This window comes from Brachycentrus maculatus, unplaced genomic scaffold (assembly GCF_059751285.1).
Source record: "Brachycentrus maculatus isolate JH-2025_06_01 unplaced genomic scaffold, ASM5975128v1 h1tg000340l, whole genome shotgun sequence".
Taxonomy (NCBI): domain Eukaryota; kingdom Metazoa; phylum Arthropoda; class Insecta; order Trichoptera; family Brachycentridae; genus Brachycentrus; species Brachycentrus maculatus.
The window spans coordinates 735,492-754,339 of NW_028281089.1; the positions used below are offsets into that span (position 1 = coordinate 735,492).

Below are 18,848 nucleotides of genomic sequence, written 5' to 3' on the forward strand. Positions count from 1 at the left end.
TATAGAAAGGAAAACATTGTTTACTTGTACATTTTTTGAAGCATATATCTTTCAAAACATCCTTTTTACTAAGTGCAATAACTTGACTTAGTTTTTCCACTTTTTTTTCCATCTTTCCAATATTATTTTAACAACGTGACCAAGTAAACCGAGTGTGCTCCGATACATGATATCAATCGGAATATTGTATGACAGGGTTAAGAACCGGTTCGGAAAAATCGAAAAATTTTAGGCAACGGTTCAAGTGAACTTGTGCGATCCGGCTGAATCCCACCACTGAATGTAAATGGTAAACCATGAATCTAAAAAATTATACCTTACAAAATCACTATTTATCTTATTATAACTTAATTACAATGTTGACCAATTATGAAGCCAATATATTTTTGCTCAAGTCGTAAAGATGTTATAATTAGATATGTAGTGATTTTATAACATTATACATGAGTAATTTTTTTTGTACATTATACAATGGAATATCATCAAGTTAGCGGTTGGAGTCAAACAAGTTACTGATATATAAATATTATATATCGCTCACTCCTTTCAAGAACGTCATAAATCAAAAATCGTGAATTTTGAGTTGGGCATGTTTTCGGAATCCCCAGAAAATGTATTATATCCCAGCAAAAGAGGCATATTTTAAACTTAATATTTACCCGCTACAGAGCAGAAAATGTTGTTTTTGCATTTTGATGAAAAGGTATTGTTTAATTATTTTTTAAAAATATAATAAATATTTTTCAAATGGAGAAAAAACCTTCAGGTTTTACCTAAAAAGATCTGTTGCATAGTAAAAAGTTCAGTAAGTGGCTTCATATTTATTTTTAATACATTGTATTATATTTTTCAACTTTAAAAACGTTCTCCTGAAAAATCAAGATTTTTGATTTATGACGTTCTTGAAAGGAGTGAGCGATATATAAGAATATAATAACTTTGCAAATTGGACTCAAATATAAATTTTACAAAAAAATTATGTTAGATGCACTATGGATTATTAATTATGGATTATTATCATGTTTTATTCAAATTCCAAATACATATATCATTATACATTATTTACAATATATTAAATGGATTTTGTACACTGTACAATGTATTGATTTTACGACTAGAAATGTCTATGTTCATAACTCTAAAGGTTTGTGTGTGCGTATATCAGATAACCTAACCTAGCTGATAACTAAACAAACCTCAAAATCTCATACTGAGTACTGCATGTGTAGTCAGTATCAATAGATCCATAATTGTCTATGTTATTCACTTATTTTTATAACAAACTTACTTGTTTCGGCAAAATTGAATAGGCTAAAAGGCACAGTATAATAAGAAATATCCATTCTTACATAATATGCATGAAATATATCATTAAGAGTGCTGTCAGTTGATTTGAATGAAAGTACACTATAAACTTTTTCATACAAAAGTATAATTTTTGAGAGGGCGTTTGTGCACTACACGGAATTTTACCGTCCGGCACTTCAGTTGATTCAGTTGATTGTGGGTTCCTCGAGCGCCCGGCGCGGCTGCTGAGGGACCACGCTCCAACATTTATCTAATTTTCTCCGGACATTTACATCTCAAATCTAAAATTTTTTGCTCATCTATAAATATTGTTATTGGTGTTAACTTGAAATGGTTAAAAGTTATAATTTTACAAAGGTTACCTGTTAACTGATGAAAGTGCATCAATAATATCATTGCGTCGTTCAATATAGCAATGCGGTCCTAAACGGTGTAGTGTATTTCTAAGAATCTGTGCCGAATGAACACATGTGGCAATCGGGCGTTAAAAAGTGCTTTGTGTTCGTCCCTTAAGGGCACGTTATGACCATAGTGTATTCATCCGAAACCTCTAGCTTCTCGCAAATAAATGACTGCAATAAAAATGTGGAAAGACAATAACGATCCTAGAACATGCGCTTAAACGGTTAAATTTGATGAAATCGAACTACAACCTTAAACACCTTAATTACGCCTGCTCTCATTCGTATAAAAGCGAAAGCGGAAAACCTCACAGACAAAACCATCATGTCGGATAACGGAAGGACGGCAAAGCGGATAAAAGTGAAGTCCCGTTTGAACTGTGCTAGTCTGGAAGTTGGAAGTTGGCCATCCACAATGACGAGGAGCTCAACAAGCTGCCCTCCAGCGTGACGACCATCGCTCAGGAAGGCGTCCTGCCCAACACCTTGACCATTCTCCAGCCCATGGGATCAAGAGGAAGGCGTTTTAATTTGTCGGCTCATCCTTTCCCCGCTCCAGACTCGACGGCCCGAGACCGAGTGACGACGCATTTATTATTATTACATATTTTTTTTGTATATCATTATCATTATCTATTATTATTATTATTATCCATGTATTTATAAGCGCCCTTGAGGTATTATTTTACGAAAATGGCGCTATACAAATTATCCAAATTATTATTATTATTCAGTTATCGTGATAAAACGATGATCGGCTTGTGCTTTTGTCCATCTTTCTTCGGATCGGTGCTCTTGATCGGTGCGTGAACATGTTGCGCTTAAATTCAATCACGCTTAACTGTCGTAGTTGCTTTTATTTTTCAAAAACGGTAAAATTCTGTGTAGTGCACAAGATCACAGAGGGTGTTGAAAAATATGGCTAATGCATTGAATTTGTATTATGAAATTCCTGATTTCCCGAATTTCTCGTCGGTATTACTAGCACCTCACCTGACCTTACTGTAGCTGGGTACATGAGTACTAGCACCTCACCTGACCTTAATGTAGCTGGGTACATGTGTACAAACATTTCAAACATTAATACAATAGCACTGTGCGATGTAAGCTACAAGGTACATGAAATATATCACAAATGAGTTGGATTTATACAACTGGCTCTCATGAACTTCAGACATGTGAATGTACGGTTAAAAAAAAATTACATACTGAATCTCTACAACAATACTACTGTAAAATAGGAACAGATGCAGGATGAGTTTCTAAATTTACGAAATGTGCAAATTGATGGGTAAGGGGCTACGGCACTTATATTGTACACTGCGGCGGGTGTTACGCAGAAATGAACCATCGTGATCAGCTCTCGCAAGCTTGCAAGAAAGAATGACTGGACACGGAGTCGATCAGGAAACACCGGCAAGTGCACGACGTCACCGGACACTCGGCATGTTCCCTGAAACAATTTTAGTATTCAAATTGAAATTACCTAGAAGGATGGGTAAGTTTGCAAAAGAAGAATGGAGGTAAGTTGTGTTAGTTAATTGTCAGTTTGTGGTCCCGTGGTTAGAGTCACGGACTCTTGGGTTAGAGTTTCTGGGTTCGAACCCACTCTTCATCAATTTGATACCTATTTTTAGCTTCTTAGGCTCACAGAAATAGTATGAAATTTAAGTATTTTTGTAAATAATAAAAACACGATTATTTATCTTTTATTTCAGTAAAAGTTTGCAAGAGAAGGATGGGTAATTTTGCAAGAGAAGGATGGGTAAGTTTGCAAGAGAAGGATGGGTAAGTTTGCGAGACAAGGATGGGTAAGTCTACAAGAGAAGGATGGATGAATTTGTAAGAGAAGAATGGGAAAGTTTGCAAGAGAAGAATGGGTAAGTTGGCAAGAGAAGTATGGGTAATTTTCCAAAAGAAAGATGGGCAAGTTTGCAAGACAAGGATGGGTAAGTCTACAAGAGAAGGATGGATGAGTTTGTAAGAGAATAATGGAAAAGGAAAGTTTTTAAGAGAAGGATGGGTGAGGTAGCAAGAGAAAGGTGGGCAAGTTTGCAAGACAATGATGGGCAAGCTTTAAGTTAAGGATGGGTAAGTTTGCAAGAGAAGGATGGGCAAGTTACTTGAACCAGTTGATGAGGTGGTGCGCGTGTCCGCCGTGCCGACACGCCTGGCACCAGGTGAACCATGCGGAGAAGGGCGTCGCGGGGGCTACGGAGAGGGGCATCAGCGGCGTAGCAGGGGGCAGCGGAGGGCCCCCGCCCATGTGCAGGAGACAGATAGAGCATCGCGGCAGCGGCTTGCGGCAGTTGGGGCACGCCGATATTTGCTACGACCACAGAAAGCGATCAGCAAAACTCCAAATACTCGTATTAGAAATTTTTAATTTCACTTGGTAAATACCGCTTTTTCTTAAAATATCGCTATGGTGACAAATAGAAATTCGTAAAAATAACGTACCTATTAACACATTATTTGAAGAAATAAAATAACTTAGTTATTTCATTTCTCCAAATAATATATTACAATGATCCACAAAGTTAGTGCTTTAAATATTCAAAACATAACTAATAACAGACCAATAAACAGTAATTCTACCCGTGATTGATAACCATGCTACTCAATTTTCGGAGTTCTTAGATATATTGATTGCACTCTAGACACAGTTCATGTGAGTTCACTACCAACATCTATGTTGGAATAAGAAATTGTGCTGTAAATTAACATGAATGATCACTACTTTGCTGTACTTTTTCAAGTGCCTTATGATTGCATTATTGACCTTTAGATCCAGAAGTATTTGGTCACACTCAAAATGTTATTTATAATGACTAAAGCCTCCCTCCAATTGTCCATATTCCCGCTAGTCCCAGCGATGCGGTGTTTACCTTGATCTTACTGATGACGATCCTGGTCCTGCCGAGGCCCTGCATGTAGGCGGAGACGCTCTTGCCGCAGTAGTTGCAGGCCACGTACACCTGCGGGGGCGGGGCCCGGCCCGGGTTGGACGCGTTCAGCGTCGTGTCGAACATGGCGCGCTGCGACCAGAAGTGCCACGAGTCCAGCAGATTGCGGTAGCTGGAAATACAACCGCTCCAACTATTAAATCCAATCACCTCATAGAATCAAATCACGTCTTCAAAAAAGACACGGGAGTAAAAATATTAAACACTAATAATAAAGGGTTAAAACTAAATAATATGGAGATTTTTTATATTAGGAAAGCACTTAAAAATAATATTCCTCTAATTAACAACCAAATAAATTTTACATAAAGTCCATTGTTTGATTCGACATCGATTAAACACGATTCGTCAATATCCAATTTGAACCCCCCCCCCACTCCTCTCATCCTACAAGTATATAAGTAGATTCGATTCCTAGTCTAATTTTAATATACGTTTAACCTCGGCTCGTAACGCATGTCTGTATTGAAAACTATAGTGCATGTTGGTCTTCGGGTCGACCAAAAATCGCATGTGTTAGACATTTTGTGTAGTTTTGAGTGTGTAAATGGTGCTATGGTGGTGAAGGGTAGTATTGTTTGCATGCTGTGTTAGTGATTGTCCTGACGAAGAGACGGGTACGTCTCGAAACCGGTAGACGTAAAAATCTCGGTGAGTGGTTATATACTAATTTTATTAACATTTTTGTAAAAAAATAAATAAGTATTAAATCCACTCTATTTCTTATATGTTTAATACAGTATATTCCAATAAAATAATCACCGTATTTACAGGGTTAGGAAGTTAGGTTAATAATTCTGTCTCAAGATCATCCAAGAACATATCAGCTAATATCAGCAATAGAAGAGAGCCCGTTGAGAGTCCGTCTCGCTGTGTGTAAATTAAGCCAAAATAATCAACATGTCATTCCACAAAGTTCACGCCGAATCAATAAATAATATAAAATAAGATGTGCTATTTTAATCTGCGTTGGGATAATCTAGTGTGGGCCAATCAGGAGATTCTCAGAATTTGCTGATTGCTGGGAGGAAATTACATAAAACTCCTCAGGAGAAGCCAGACTGTTAACGATAGTTAACCTTCCGTTCCGCTAGAAGAGGGTTCGGGATTTTGTGTCCTAGCTTGGTTCGTGGTACCAATGTCCTTCACTATTTTTATCATGTATGATACCACCTCTCGTGACAGTTCCTCGTGACGTTCTTGAAAGGAGTGAGCGATATGGCACACGCAGAAGAAGATTAGTACTAACCTAGAAATCCACTCCTGAACTTGTGGTACGCAGGTGAGTTCTTGCTGGAAGGCTCTTGCGGCAATGAGGCTAACAGACTGAACGTCTCCAGTTATATCCAAATACTTTTGAAGCAGAGTGACTCCTTCCATATTCGTTCCTGTACAAAAAACGCACTAAATTAGTTGTAAAAAATTCAGGTCTCATAAGTGCTCTAATCACTTGTCTTCACTGATAAAACTATTATTTCCGCGTGTTATAATGTTAAGATTTCGCGTGATATAATGAAAGTATCCAAAGTAGGCATGATGCGGAAGACTGGATGAAGACTTGTCTTCCTATTTTTGTTTGACATGTCAACATAGATGAAGAAGAATATGGAAGTCATTAACAGGGCTTACAACCGTAATAGGCTAGTTTGAGTGATCACTTTACATATGTGTAACATTCACCAATTCTACCCATTATTGACAACCACACTATTCAAATTCTTCAAACTTCTATATAAATGTTCCAATTTCGAAACATTGTGCTTAAATCACTAGAATTTCATTAGACATCTATCGGTGAGATGAAAGAAACGCCCAGACTTCCATATTCTCCTTCAACTATGTTGTGATGTCAAAAAATAATATGAAAAATAACTTCTATAGTTGGAGATAATCCAGATTTGTGAACAAGTATTTGGACACATTCAAAATGTTGTAAACTTGTCTTCCTCTTTGAGACGACATTCACCTATGGCAGTATCCCGGACAAGTGGAAACGCAACAGCAGGGACTTATTCAAACAAATGTAAACTCTTTGTATACCTGTTAGCAGGATGCCGGCCAGGTTTCCCTCATCTATGAGCTTGCTGGTCAGTTGGGTGATGAAGTCCGTCAGTTTGGAGTCGGGCAGGTACGTGAGGGCAAAGGCCACCTTGTCGTCCACGCTCAGTCCGTTCTCATTCTGGAAGGTACAACACCATCACACGTAAACACCTAGCAGGCAGCACACAGACAACTAAGTGACTTCAGCCAAAAAAAAAAATTTGCAATAGACAATAACGATCCTAGAACATGTGCTTAAACCATTAAATTTTATGAAATCGAACTACAATTTTATTTTTATAAAAAGAGAAATATTTGTGTTTTTATTATTAACAAAAACACTTCAATTTCATACTCTTTCTATGAGCTTAAGCGGCTCATTATTAGAAATAGGTATCAAATTGTGGTAGAGTGGATTTGAACTCAGAAACTCTGACTCGAGAGTCCGCGACACTAACCACGGGACTATAATCCGACACAACCTTAAATACCTTCATCACACCAGCTCCCATTCTTATGAAAGCGGAAAATCCCAGAGATAAAACCATCATGTCGGATCACGGAAGGGCGACAAGAGAGGATAAAAGTGAAGTCCCATTTGAACTGTGCTAGTCTGGAAGCTAGAAGCTGGCCATCCACAATGACGAGGAACTAAATAAGCTGCCCTCCAGCGTGACGGCCATCGCTTAGAAAGGCGTCCTGCCCAACACCTTGGCCATTCTCCAGCCCATGGGGATCAAGAGGAAGGCGTTACAATTTGTCGGCTTATCTTTTCCAGACTCAGCCCACTCGACATCACGAAACCGATTGACGACATTTTAATATAAATTTATTTTTTGTTTATCATTATCATCAGCATCCTATTATTATTATCATTATCCATGTCTTTATAAGCGCCCTTGAGGTAGTATTTTACGAAAATGGCGCTATATAAATTATACAAATTAATATTAATATTATTCAATGTCAAGGTCGGGAGGAAGTTACCAGTACGACGTCCAGAGAGTTGGAGTCTGCGGTGAGGAATGCAAACATGGCCCTCATGTAGGGGTCCTGAAGGTTGCCCCTGTTGGCGGAGCACAGCTGGCGCCACACACTGCCCGGGGTGTCGGAGTACCCCGACAAGGCCATGGCTATAATGCTCAGAGTCGAGTTCTGCGGCACCTAAAGTCAATAATACATTATTATTATTTACTTTGAGAATTATTTTTAATTTAATTGAATATGGATTGATTTTACCACAAAGTGACTGATGATCTAATTAATGAAATTACTTTCAATTTATTACTATTATTTCTTTTTAATTACAAGTGTTATCAGTTGTTTATTATGTTATACAAAGGTATTTTTGTACTGTCAATACCCAAGTAAATATGATTTAATAAGCCTAAAGAATGAGGAAAGAATGCAAACGGTGTTTGAAAATGATGCAGAATGCATCGAAACACGTGTCACAATGGATTTTGAGAAATAGTGGTATTTACCAAGTAAAACTTATATAGAATTACATACATCAATTAATTTGGGAGGAACAAGAAGAGATGGCGTCTCCTTTCAGTGTGGTCCTTGATCAAATAGTAATAAATATGCACAAACATATTTACTAGTTGTTCAAACAACTTTCATGTGATGCGGCATTTATTCCGGTTCCTAGAATAAGCCCGAACAAATCCCAACGCACCGAGCCGAACAGGTCTGAAGTCTGAACAGCGGACACGAAGCACTACAAGAAATGTTGGGCTACCTTCTGTAACGCACGTCGTTTTTAGATAAAATTTTGATTTTCGCACATTTTATACTTTTTCTTTTTCTTCACAATTTATTTGCCATTATTTTATTCAATTATTTTCACTCTCTATCATTATAAGTTTATATTTGTATCAATAAAAGAAAAAAACTATAAGTACATTATTTTATTCTTTCTGTGCACCAAACACACTACCCAACCACACACAACCAAAAGGGGGTGACTAAAATGCTAAGTGCGTTGAAGGAATTACGGACGGAGAACCTTTTCAGCCCCCCTGTTGAGGATCTCAATAGCCGTTCTGAGTTTCATGTTGAAGACAGCAATAGCAGCCGCCCGGGTGTAGGCCTTCTCGTTCTCCAGCCGCCGCAGGAAGTCCGTGATGGAAGCGGAGTCCCGGTCGAAGTCCCACCCGCACAGCTGGAGGCCTCGGTCGCGATCTTCACTCCTACATAATATAAGACGAAATATTTATGTTTGTGATTGTATTTGGAGTTTAATTTGTAGAACTCTAATTTAATTTATAAGTGTTAAAATCAAACACTGATTTTTTTTGAGTCTACTAAGTTGTATTTTATTGTTAAAAAACACAAAAAAAAAATTGTGACAATTGTTTGCCTTATTATAGCATTTTCAAACTAATATGAAGATTGAATGGACTGAAGATCCTTATAAAGCTATACAATTCTAGGTACTTATGTAATAGGTGTAACATATGTAATAATAATTTACAGGAGAAAACAATAGTTGAGGCCAAGTGTTTAATGGGTAATGGGGTATGTAGGTACGTATATTAATTTTCGGGGAAAGGAAGTTTTTTTAAAATATGTTTTAACTTCAAAATACAATTAAGTAGACTCTAAAAATCAGTGTTTGATTTTAACATTTAATATATAAATATGTACATTTGTACATATATCTATAACTAGATCTGATATCTGTAAAATAATAGATTATTACCTGTAAATTGTATTCTGCATATTGCCAAAGTCGACTCGCAATAGGTGATTGTAGGAAGTGCCCAGAACTCCCTCAGGCGAATCTATCTTCAGCACCGACTTCACTCCGGGATGCTTGCTGGACAGGCCTCGGATACAACCTGCCAATTAAAGGTCACTCATGTTTGTAAAACAAATATAAGTGTTTTGATCTATATTTAAATTTTAAAAATTTAGTTTTCCAAATTTGTCTTAAGAACTCGTATGTGAAAGAAGGTGTCAATTGAAGGAAAAATAATGTACAACTTCTGAAATTCGAGTAGAGTGGTTGTCAATCATGGGTTGAATAATGAATGTTGGACGTGTGTAAAGTGATCACTTAACAACCAGACTATTACAGGTCATAAACCCTGTTACCAAGACTTTAATTTTTTTTTTCATCTATATTGAGATGCCTAAAAGTCCAACAGGTTACAGAGACCGTGTATTATAAAAACTCACAGACTCTTGTAGATTTTGACCACTTATTTTATTATTTGGATTTATTATATTAATGGATCAGATTCTTCTTCTTCTTTCTGTACCACTTCTAACGAAGATCGGCGGTCATCACTTTTGATGCTGCTGCTTGGAACAGAGATTTGGTGCTTCTGCCAAACCATTGTCGTAGGTTTTTCAGCCATGATGTCCTTCGGCGTCCTTGAGTTCTTCGCCCCTCAATCTTTCCTTGTATGATTAGGTGGAGAAGACGATATTTTTCGTTTCTCATGACGTGTCCGAAGTACATCAGCGCACTCTGCTTGATGGTTGGATATGTTCAGATATTTACTCTTAATTATTACAAACTGAAGCACACATTACTGTGGTTTAGCTATATTTTTCTTCATGTGTGTTGGGATAGCAAAAAATCATGATTTACCTTCATTAACAAGGAGTTTACTGAGGTTTAGCCAGTACCACACTTTCTTCAGCTGGTCATCTTCTGCCAAGTCACCATTTTGAGAAAGAACTCCCTGAAATCACATATTCAAAACAAAACAAGTGATATTGATGTTGGTCCCATCCTTCATGAAGGTGTGTGCTAACTTAGCTAAAAAAATTCACCATAGATGTCAGTTACGGGACATACGGTCAAAGGTCATTTTTATTTTATAAATATTCATGGTTTATTTTATAGAGTGGTAAAATGACTTTATTTTCATTGACCAGTGACAGGGTTTCGTCAATACCGACATCGTCAGATTCTTGTTATTAAATTTTTGACTCGATCTGTTTGAATGCTTTTTTTTAAAGCATTATTTGCGATCATAATTTTATTTTAACACCCCCAATTTATACGTTCCCTCCGTATAGGTTTTTGTGTGCAAAAAATCTCATCTACATGATTTTCACATTTTTCAAAGCCCAGCATTTACATTTTCCCCTCATTTAATTTTTTTTTCAGTCCCTTAAAAACGTAAAATAGGGGTTTCATGCACAGGACGCGTGTTTCAATTCATACAAGCTAATTATCAAAGACTAAAACTGATCATGTTCCACCAGGAAGCTATTGACTTGTGCCGAGTGTAGCTCACCAGGAGGCCATATTCGGTGGTAGCCCTTCTCTTGATCTTGAGGGAGATGTCGTCCATCATGGAGCTGAAGCTCTCGTCCAAGACCTTGAGGGTGGTGTAGCCGTGTGACCACACGATGGGTCCTGCGCCAGACCCCCAGTTGAGCGTGATCCGCTCCGAAACGGTGTAATCCGTCAGGTTCCCTGTAGAAGTGACCATACATCAATTAGCCTTCTAGGATGATATGAAAAATCTTACATTTCAAGAACGTCTCCGCTAAATAAAGACACATACTCGACTCGACATAGATGGTGCCCTTGCACGCGAAAGAAGAAGAGAAAGAAGGTGTCCGTGGAAGGAAAAATATAACTTCTGAAATTTGAGTAGTGCGGTTGTCAATCATGGGCAGAAGAGTGAATGTTATACGTGTATTAAGTTATCTTTAAAACCAACTCATGATAAGCCGTAAGTGCTGTAAATCCCCAGACATCCATATTCTTCTTCATTAATGTTGATATATCAATATAAAAGAGGTGTTTTAATTCATATAGCCTAACCGTCCATAAGGCCTTATGGAAGGTTAGGAAGTTAGGTTAGATTATGTGGGTACAAATCTATTCAGGTGTGTTGTTTTGTTATAAAGATATTAAGTTTGTGTGCGAGAAGCACGTCACTGAATGGCCATTGGGAGAAAAGTGGATGAGTGTCCTTTTTTATATGGGAATTGCATTTATTATTTACCCTGCATATTATGTACAAGGTTTAATGATCTCATTAAGTGGATTTTTGTTCCTTATAACTTAAAAAAATTGTTTTATTTTAATCTGTGTTGGGAACATAAGAAATAATCTAGTGTGGGCCAATCAGGAACTTCTCAGCATTTGCTCATTGCTGGGAGAAAACCACTATTCACTCCTCAGGAGAAGCCGGACTGTTGACTGTTTTTAGCAGATCTTCCGTTCCACTAGAAGAGGGTTCGGCATTTTGTGTTCAAGCTCGGTTTATGATAACAGTATCCTTTATTATTTTTATCATGTATGATACCACTTCCCGTGAGAGTTCCTTATGAACTCCCGATAGTTACCTAAGACAGCGTCGGCATAGATTGTTTTACATTCCTATATACAGGACCAACTTGCCGATGGTTATGCCCGTAGGAAGAGCTACCGCTATGCTGAACAATAACACGCTGAATATTGATCTGTTCCATGTTCCTGATAGGGTATTCTGAAGTGGGATTCTTTTTACATCTTTAACAAGAGTCTTCTTGCTTACTTTTTTAAAAATTTATGTTTTAAAATGTATACACTTTAAATGTTAGTTTGTAATATACATTTTCTGTTAAAATCAAATATTTGAAGTTTATCTTAGCACTTTTAATCTAATTTTATTTCTGATAATATCTATTGTATTCTTGCCAGTGCCCTTTATTATAACCTAAAATATAATATATACCCACACACAGGCCATGCCTTTGTGGGATATTTTTTTGTATTAATATATTTTTTTGTACTTGTAATTATAATATATTGTGAAATGCTAAAGAATTTCAAATAAAGAAAAGAAAAAATATCACATATCCGATGTCGGATAGGTCCAGGTCCCCAGGTACCCAGGTTCTTGCGACGCGCTTCCAGCTATTGGATGAGTGTGCTTACCGGCCACGGTGATAGCGATGAGTCGGTTGGTGTGGTGGTGGTGCCAGGAGAAGCTGGCGATGCTGGAGTCGCCAGCGGGCGCGCCGGGTCCCGGCCGCAGGGGGCTCACGGAGCGCTCCAGCGCGGCGGGCGGGTCGCCGCTCTCGCCGCCCTCCGCGCCCCCCTCGGCCGGCAGCCCCCGCAGGTCCGCCAGGTGCAGCACCGAGCTGGAGCGCTGCAGGGACCCCAGCAGATATTGTCTGCAAATCAACTTCTAATGTGACTAGCGCAACTTTCGTAAACAGCCTTTTCTAACTAGACAATCAAACATGTGTGCGACCCATCTTGTATGGGATCAAAAGTACAACAGACACGTAGTCACAAAAAATGCGCTTCGTATGTCAGAAATGAAAACTCTAAGAAGCATATCTGGCAAAAGACTATGAGGTAGAATAAGGAATGCCAGGATAAGGGAAATATACGAGATTGAAGATGTCGTTAGATGGGGAAGGCAACAAAGGAGACAATGGTTTGCGCATGTGAGGATAATGGAATCATTCTGCCTCCCCCCATTGCACTGTATGGCCAACCCCAAGGTAGACGACTCCCAGGCAGACCGAAAAAGAGATGGATCAACAGCTGGGAATCAACATCACAGGAAGCTAATCCCTCTTAGAAAACAGGCCACAAGGCCTACACACCAAGCAAAAGAAGAAGAAGCTTGAAAATGTCATAAAAAGGCGAAAAAATTGTCGTAAATTCTATTTTGATGTTTTTTTAACAGTAAAATACAATTTAGTAGACTCAAAAAATCAGTGTTAGATTTTAATATTTAATATATAAACAGATACCTTGTCGGGCACCACAGAATCTTGGTGACCGCTTTATTTTGCACCAGCGTGAGGACCGGCTTGTCGAACATCCTGGTGTCCCACACCGTGATGACGTTGTCCACGCGACTGGCTAGCTGGTAGTCATTGTGGGGGTCCACGCACACCCCGTACACGGCCTTCGTAGCCGTTGTGGTCACAGCCTTGTTTGAGAAATCTGAACAAAAATAAATGGCACAACATCAATATTCCACTGACAAATACCTAACTCCTTACAGGAGGATGGTTAGTTAGTTAGTTAGCAATCAAAAATATTGTCTCTGTCTTGATATTTATTATTCTTCTCCGTCGTGGTCCTCATTACTGAGGGTTGTGACTCTTCTCCAGTTATCCCTTGACTGTGCTGCAAGAAGCGCTCCAACTGCCGAGGTGCCTGCTGCTACCTTAACTTGATCGGTTCATCCTGTGGATTTTCCTCTCCCTCTCTTCCCCTCCAGGCTACCGATCACAAGCAGTCGTTGATATTTATAGTAGGATTATTTTCATTAAGTACTTACCTCGCAGGTCGAATATCTTGATCTGCTTCTGGTTCATGCCGACGACCAGCGTCCGGGGCTGCCGACGCAGCCAGGCCAGCGAATGCGCCATTTCGGAGAGGCCCATCTTGGCGATGGGGCGCGCCACCTCCGCCCCCGCGCCGGGGCTCATCCCGTACTGGTTCGGAGACAGGAGGCCCCAGGGGGAGACACTGTCTGCAGTTTCATACAATTTTATCATGGGATCTTTGATCGAGCGCTATTATCTGAACTAGTCATATTTGTATATATTTAAAAAAAAAATATATATATATATTATTTACAAAAGTACTTCAATTTCATACTATTTCTGTGAGCCTAAGCGCCTCATTAGAAATAGGTATCAAATTGTGGTAGAGTGAGTTCGAACTGAAAAACTCTGACACAAGAGTCCGCGACACTAACCATGGGACCACTACCCGACCCATATAAGATTTTGGTGGATTTTGGCGGGTGTTGCAAATTAATTACTGATTTTTCAATCTAATATTGAATAATATAATAATATTTAATATCCCTGGAGCGTAGGGCTGATCAACTTTCCTTCAAGTATTTGATGATGAAGATTAATTTATTTTTATTTCATCATTCGCATAAATAAAGTCAATGTCTTAAAATCTAATGTGACATGTGATTGAAAATGATGCAGAATGCATCAAAACACGTGTCACAATCCATTTTAAGAAATGGTGGTATTTACTCAGTAAAACTTAGATTAAAATGGATAGATTTCACTACAAAGTCATTGAAGAATCAGTTAATGAAAAGCATATTTTCTCCTAAATCATAAACTCGCTGCTATTGTCTCCGTTTCCTTACCTTCTCCCCCTGACGGGCATCTCATTACGTCCCACAAGAATATGCAGTGGTCATTTCTGTACTTGTCCAATGCCGTAGCCAAAATGTTGGAGTCCAGTCTGTTCCACGCCACCGCGTTACACTGCCTCGCATGTTTCGGTACTGAAATATTTCATGAGCTTTAATCAATTATATATGCAACATCTACCATGAGCATCAACACATTTCGGAGGGGTGTTTTTTACGCCTGCAAATCGCTGGCGACGGGATTTGATAATTGTGTACACAATATTCATATAAAAACATTAAATGATTCCTTCTTTTCTGACTTTGAAATGAGGCTGGCGCAGAAGGTCAAAATACTATTCCATCCTTAAGCATCCATCGACCGAACGGGTAGAAATACGTTTCCCGTCCTTAGTGTGTTAATTTTAACTTCTTTTACAAGTTATCAGGTTCCCGCCTCCCAGGACGACCACTGCTGATGATTCATCAGCAGTTCTCGTATGAACTTCAGGACGCGGACCCGACTTGGGAGGATGCAAGGGACCTGGCGGCCGACAGAAAAGCCTGGAGACAGTTTGTAGACTCCATACGCTCCACATAGGGAGCGGAAAGTGATCTTACCAGTTCGCAACCAGCGCACTAAATTGGGCGAGCGTAGGATCGATGGCGTGGAATGCTCTTCCACCTGTAGTTAGAAATAGTGACAGTGAGATAATCTTTAGAAAAAAACTAAAAAAGCATTCGTTTGCTAAATCATTTCCACTATCTTCTTTTGCTAAATTCAATCACAGTGAAGCGCCCTTGAGGTAGTATTTAACGAAAATGGCGCTGTATAAACTATCCAAAATTATTATTATTTAATATATATTTTTTTGTCAGTGGGTCAAAAAACAAAGTCTTTTTATTTCACAAAATAATACGATTTTTATTTTTTGACATCTCAACAAAGATGAAGAAGAATATGGAAGTCTGGGTATTTACGGGGCTGACAACCGTCATAGGCTGGTTTAAGTAATCACTTTACACACATGTAACATTCACCAATTCTACCCATTATTGACAACCACACTACTCAAATTCTTGGAAGTTCTGTATAATATGTGAACCAATTTTGAAACATTGTTCTTGAATCGCTAAAACTTCACTAGAGACATCTATTGGTGAGATGAAAAGAAGCTTTTTATTGAGCAGATTTATTAGTATGAGGTCCGAATCCTGGATTATAATCACACACATGAGAAATGCCAGAAAATATAATTGGAGATAATCCAGATTTGTGAACAAGTATATGGACACACTCAAAATGTTGTAAATATGATTATTATTAGTTATCTCAGGTTGACCTGACATGAGGTTCCTACAACTGCTGCGAACCGAGTGCAAGAAATAAACCTCTTACCAATTTCTTTTCCATTTATTCCGAGGGAGTCGAATGTCGTCGGTCCAAAGGTTGTGAGCGATACTTTGCCATTTGCTTGCCCTAGAGCGAGGAGCAGATCTGCTTCCGGCTGAGGGTAAATGTCCACACATGTCACATAGTGATAGTTGACATTGCTGGCTACCAAACATGCCCCTAGGTTGTCAGAGAGCTTCAGACCTGCAACAAAAACCACACATAATTTTTTTTTATTTATTCGGGAATTGTACAGCTTTACATTTAGTAAAAGTATATAATAAAAAATAGTTACATTCATAAAAAAAAAAATTAATTACACAATTCCACATATGTTATAATAACGATCAAAAACATCACTTTACTTTTAAACATCTCATCAAAGATGAAGAAGAATATGGAAGTCTGGGCATTTACGGGGCTGACGACCGTCATAGGCTGGTTTAAGTGATCACTTTACACACGTGTAACATTCACCAATTCTACCCATTATTGACAACCACACTACTCAAATTCTTGGAAGCTCTATATATATGAACCAATTTAAAAACCTTGTTCTTGAATCAATAGAACTTCACAAGAGACATCTATTGGTGAGATGTAAAGAAGCTTTTTATTAAGCAGAAACTCTAATATTAGTATGTGAGGTCCGAAATAAATTGACCTCACATACTAATATTAGAGTTTCTGCTTAATAAAAGGCTTCTTTACATCTAACCAATAGATGTCTCTTGTGAAGTTCTAGTGATTCAAGAACAAGGTTTCTAAATTGGTTCATATATATAGAGCTTCCAAGAATTTGAGTAGTGTGGTTGTCAATAATGGGTAGAATTGGTGAATGTTAAACGTGTGTAAAGTGATCATTTAAACCAGCCTATGACGGTCGTCAGCCCCGTAAATGCCCAGACTTCCATATTCTTCTTCATCTTTGATGAGATGTTAAAAAGGAATATGTAAATAACTCCTTTAATTGGAGATAATCCAGATTTTGTGAACAAGTATTTGGACACACTCAAAATGTTGTAAAAACATCACTAGATAAAAAATAAAATAAAAAAGAGTGGTAGTGTATTAAATGATGTTTGGTGAGTTTGGATGATGTGTGTAATAAAAATAAGAATACTAGAATTGTTTGCGTTGAGTACAAGTGTAGTAAATAGGTTGTATATAGGAGAAGTGAGGTTCGTAAGCATATCAAGTGAATTTGTTTAAATCCGCCTCGATTTATACAAAGTGATAATACAAGGCAAAAACACGTCGTCCAATAGTTAACATAATATAAATTTAAGCATTTAAAATTAAAAGATTTCATTCAGCTATTAGTTCCAAAATAAACATTTTGAATACAATGATATTTGTAACAATTTACGTATGCTCCTAATAGTTTATTAATAACTTCTTCTTCCTCTTTATATAGGACTGTGTCCTGTCATTCTCCGGTCCGCTCCCGGGAGGTGGAAGATCAGCTATCTCGTAACATAATTACTTGAAAAACAATATATCTTGGCATGAATAAAATAGTTAAATTAACTTACTTTGGCGGAAAAGGTAAAAATACCGTTCCCGTCCTTAAGCATCAATCGACCGAACGGGTAGAAATACCTTTCTCGTCCGAAGCGTGTTTTAAGTCAACAGTACGTAACAAAAAGTAAATTTCCAAATCATAAATATGAAATTTTATTTATATGTCGTACATGTATCATAATCTACTTACAGGCTGGTTTTTCAATTGAATCCGTAGAGGAAACCACTTCATAAAGGCTAACGTCCGAGCCCCAAGTTACAAACTTGTCTGGGTGCACTGGTGACCAGAGCACCTCAAGTTTAATCCCAGTGGTCGTCATAACCTCCAATTACTAAATGCGACGGTAAATTTTAAATTTAAGCATTAAAGACAAAAATAAGGAAAGGTTCTTAAACAGAGACTATAGAGTTTGTGAAAATTACATTAGACGTGAGTAAATAAACCACACGCACCGAACGATAATGTTATCATTTGTATAAATTTTGACAGCTCAAAGCTCATCTGCTAACATAAAATATATGGCTATTAAGTGTAAAAAAAGTAATAAATAAAAGTACTTGCTTGGTTAGGAAAGAGGAGAAAACGGAATCTAATTTAAATGCTTGTGATATTTAACACAAATAGTGAAAAACATAATGTTTTCAAACATCTGATCGTTAAAAAATTATCAAACTTAGTTGTTTTTTCAAAAATATAAAATTGTGTATTGTACAAACATTTGCATTTGAATAGGACGTAAATCAACTGGGAGAATTTGAGATGTGGTTGCATCGAAAAATGCTTCGGATACTATTGAAGGATATGGTCAGCAGAGCATGAGTTCTCCAAAGAGCCAGAGCGAATAGATAACTAATATTAAATATTAAAACCAGAAAGTGTCTTATTAGGGACATGTGCTCAAAGGAGCACATGTCCCTAATAAGACACTTATGTACAAGTTACCGCAGCGATAAAATGGAGGCCCAAGAGATGTCGGAAGAATGTGGATATTCTGGCTCCATAATATATACAAGTAGACAGGAGTACGGAGCGTTGAGGAACTGTTTTGAACTGCCCGAAATAGGGATACATTCTCACAAGTGATAGTCAACGTCGGGAGGACTTGACACAACACGCAAAGAAGAAGATAGA

General features: G+C 38.0%; 1 protein-coding gene across 1 annotated transcript; it reads right to left on the bottom strand.

The window, feature by feature from the left end:
• Nucleotides 1–1,622: 1,622 nt before the first annotated feature.
• On the bottom strand, nucleotides 1,623–18,250 carry mio (GATOR complex protein mio). Its single transcript, XM_088269208.1, has 16 exons — nucleotides 17,907–18,250; nucleotides 16,199–16,396; nucleotides 14,815–14,955; nucleotides 13,978–14,172; nucleotides 13,442–13,637; nucleotides 12,612–12,850; nucleotides 10,975–11,156; nucleotides 10,320–10,413; nucleotides 9,423–9,561; nucleotides 8,727–8,910; nucleotides 7,703–7,879; nucleotides 6,716–6,854; nucleotides 5,925–6,063; nucleotides 4,598–4,787; nucleotides 3,833–4,038; nucleotides 1,623–3,162 (listed from the first exon to the last, which is right to left on the bottom strand). Exons 1-16 carry the CDS (start codon nucleotides 18,034–18,036, stop codon nucleotides 3,066–3,068), a joined length of 2,646 nt encoding a protein of 881 aa, XP_088125334.1. The 5' UTR covers nucleotides 18,037–18,250; the 3' UTR covers nucleotides 1,623–3,065.
• Between the last annotated feature and the right edge of the window lie 598 nt (nucleotides 18,251–18,848).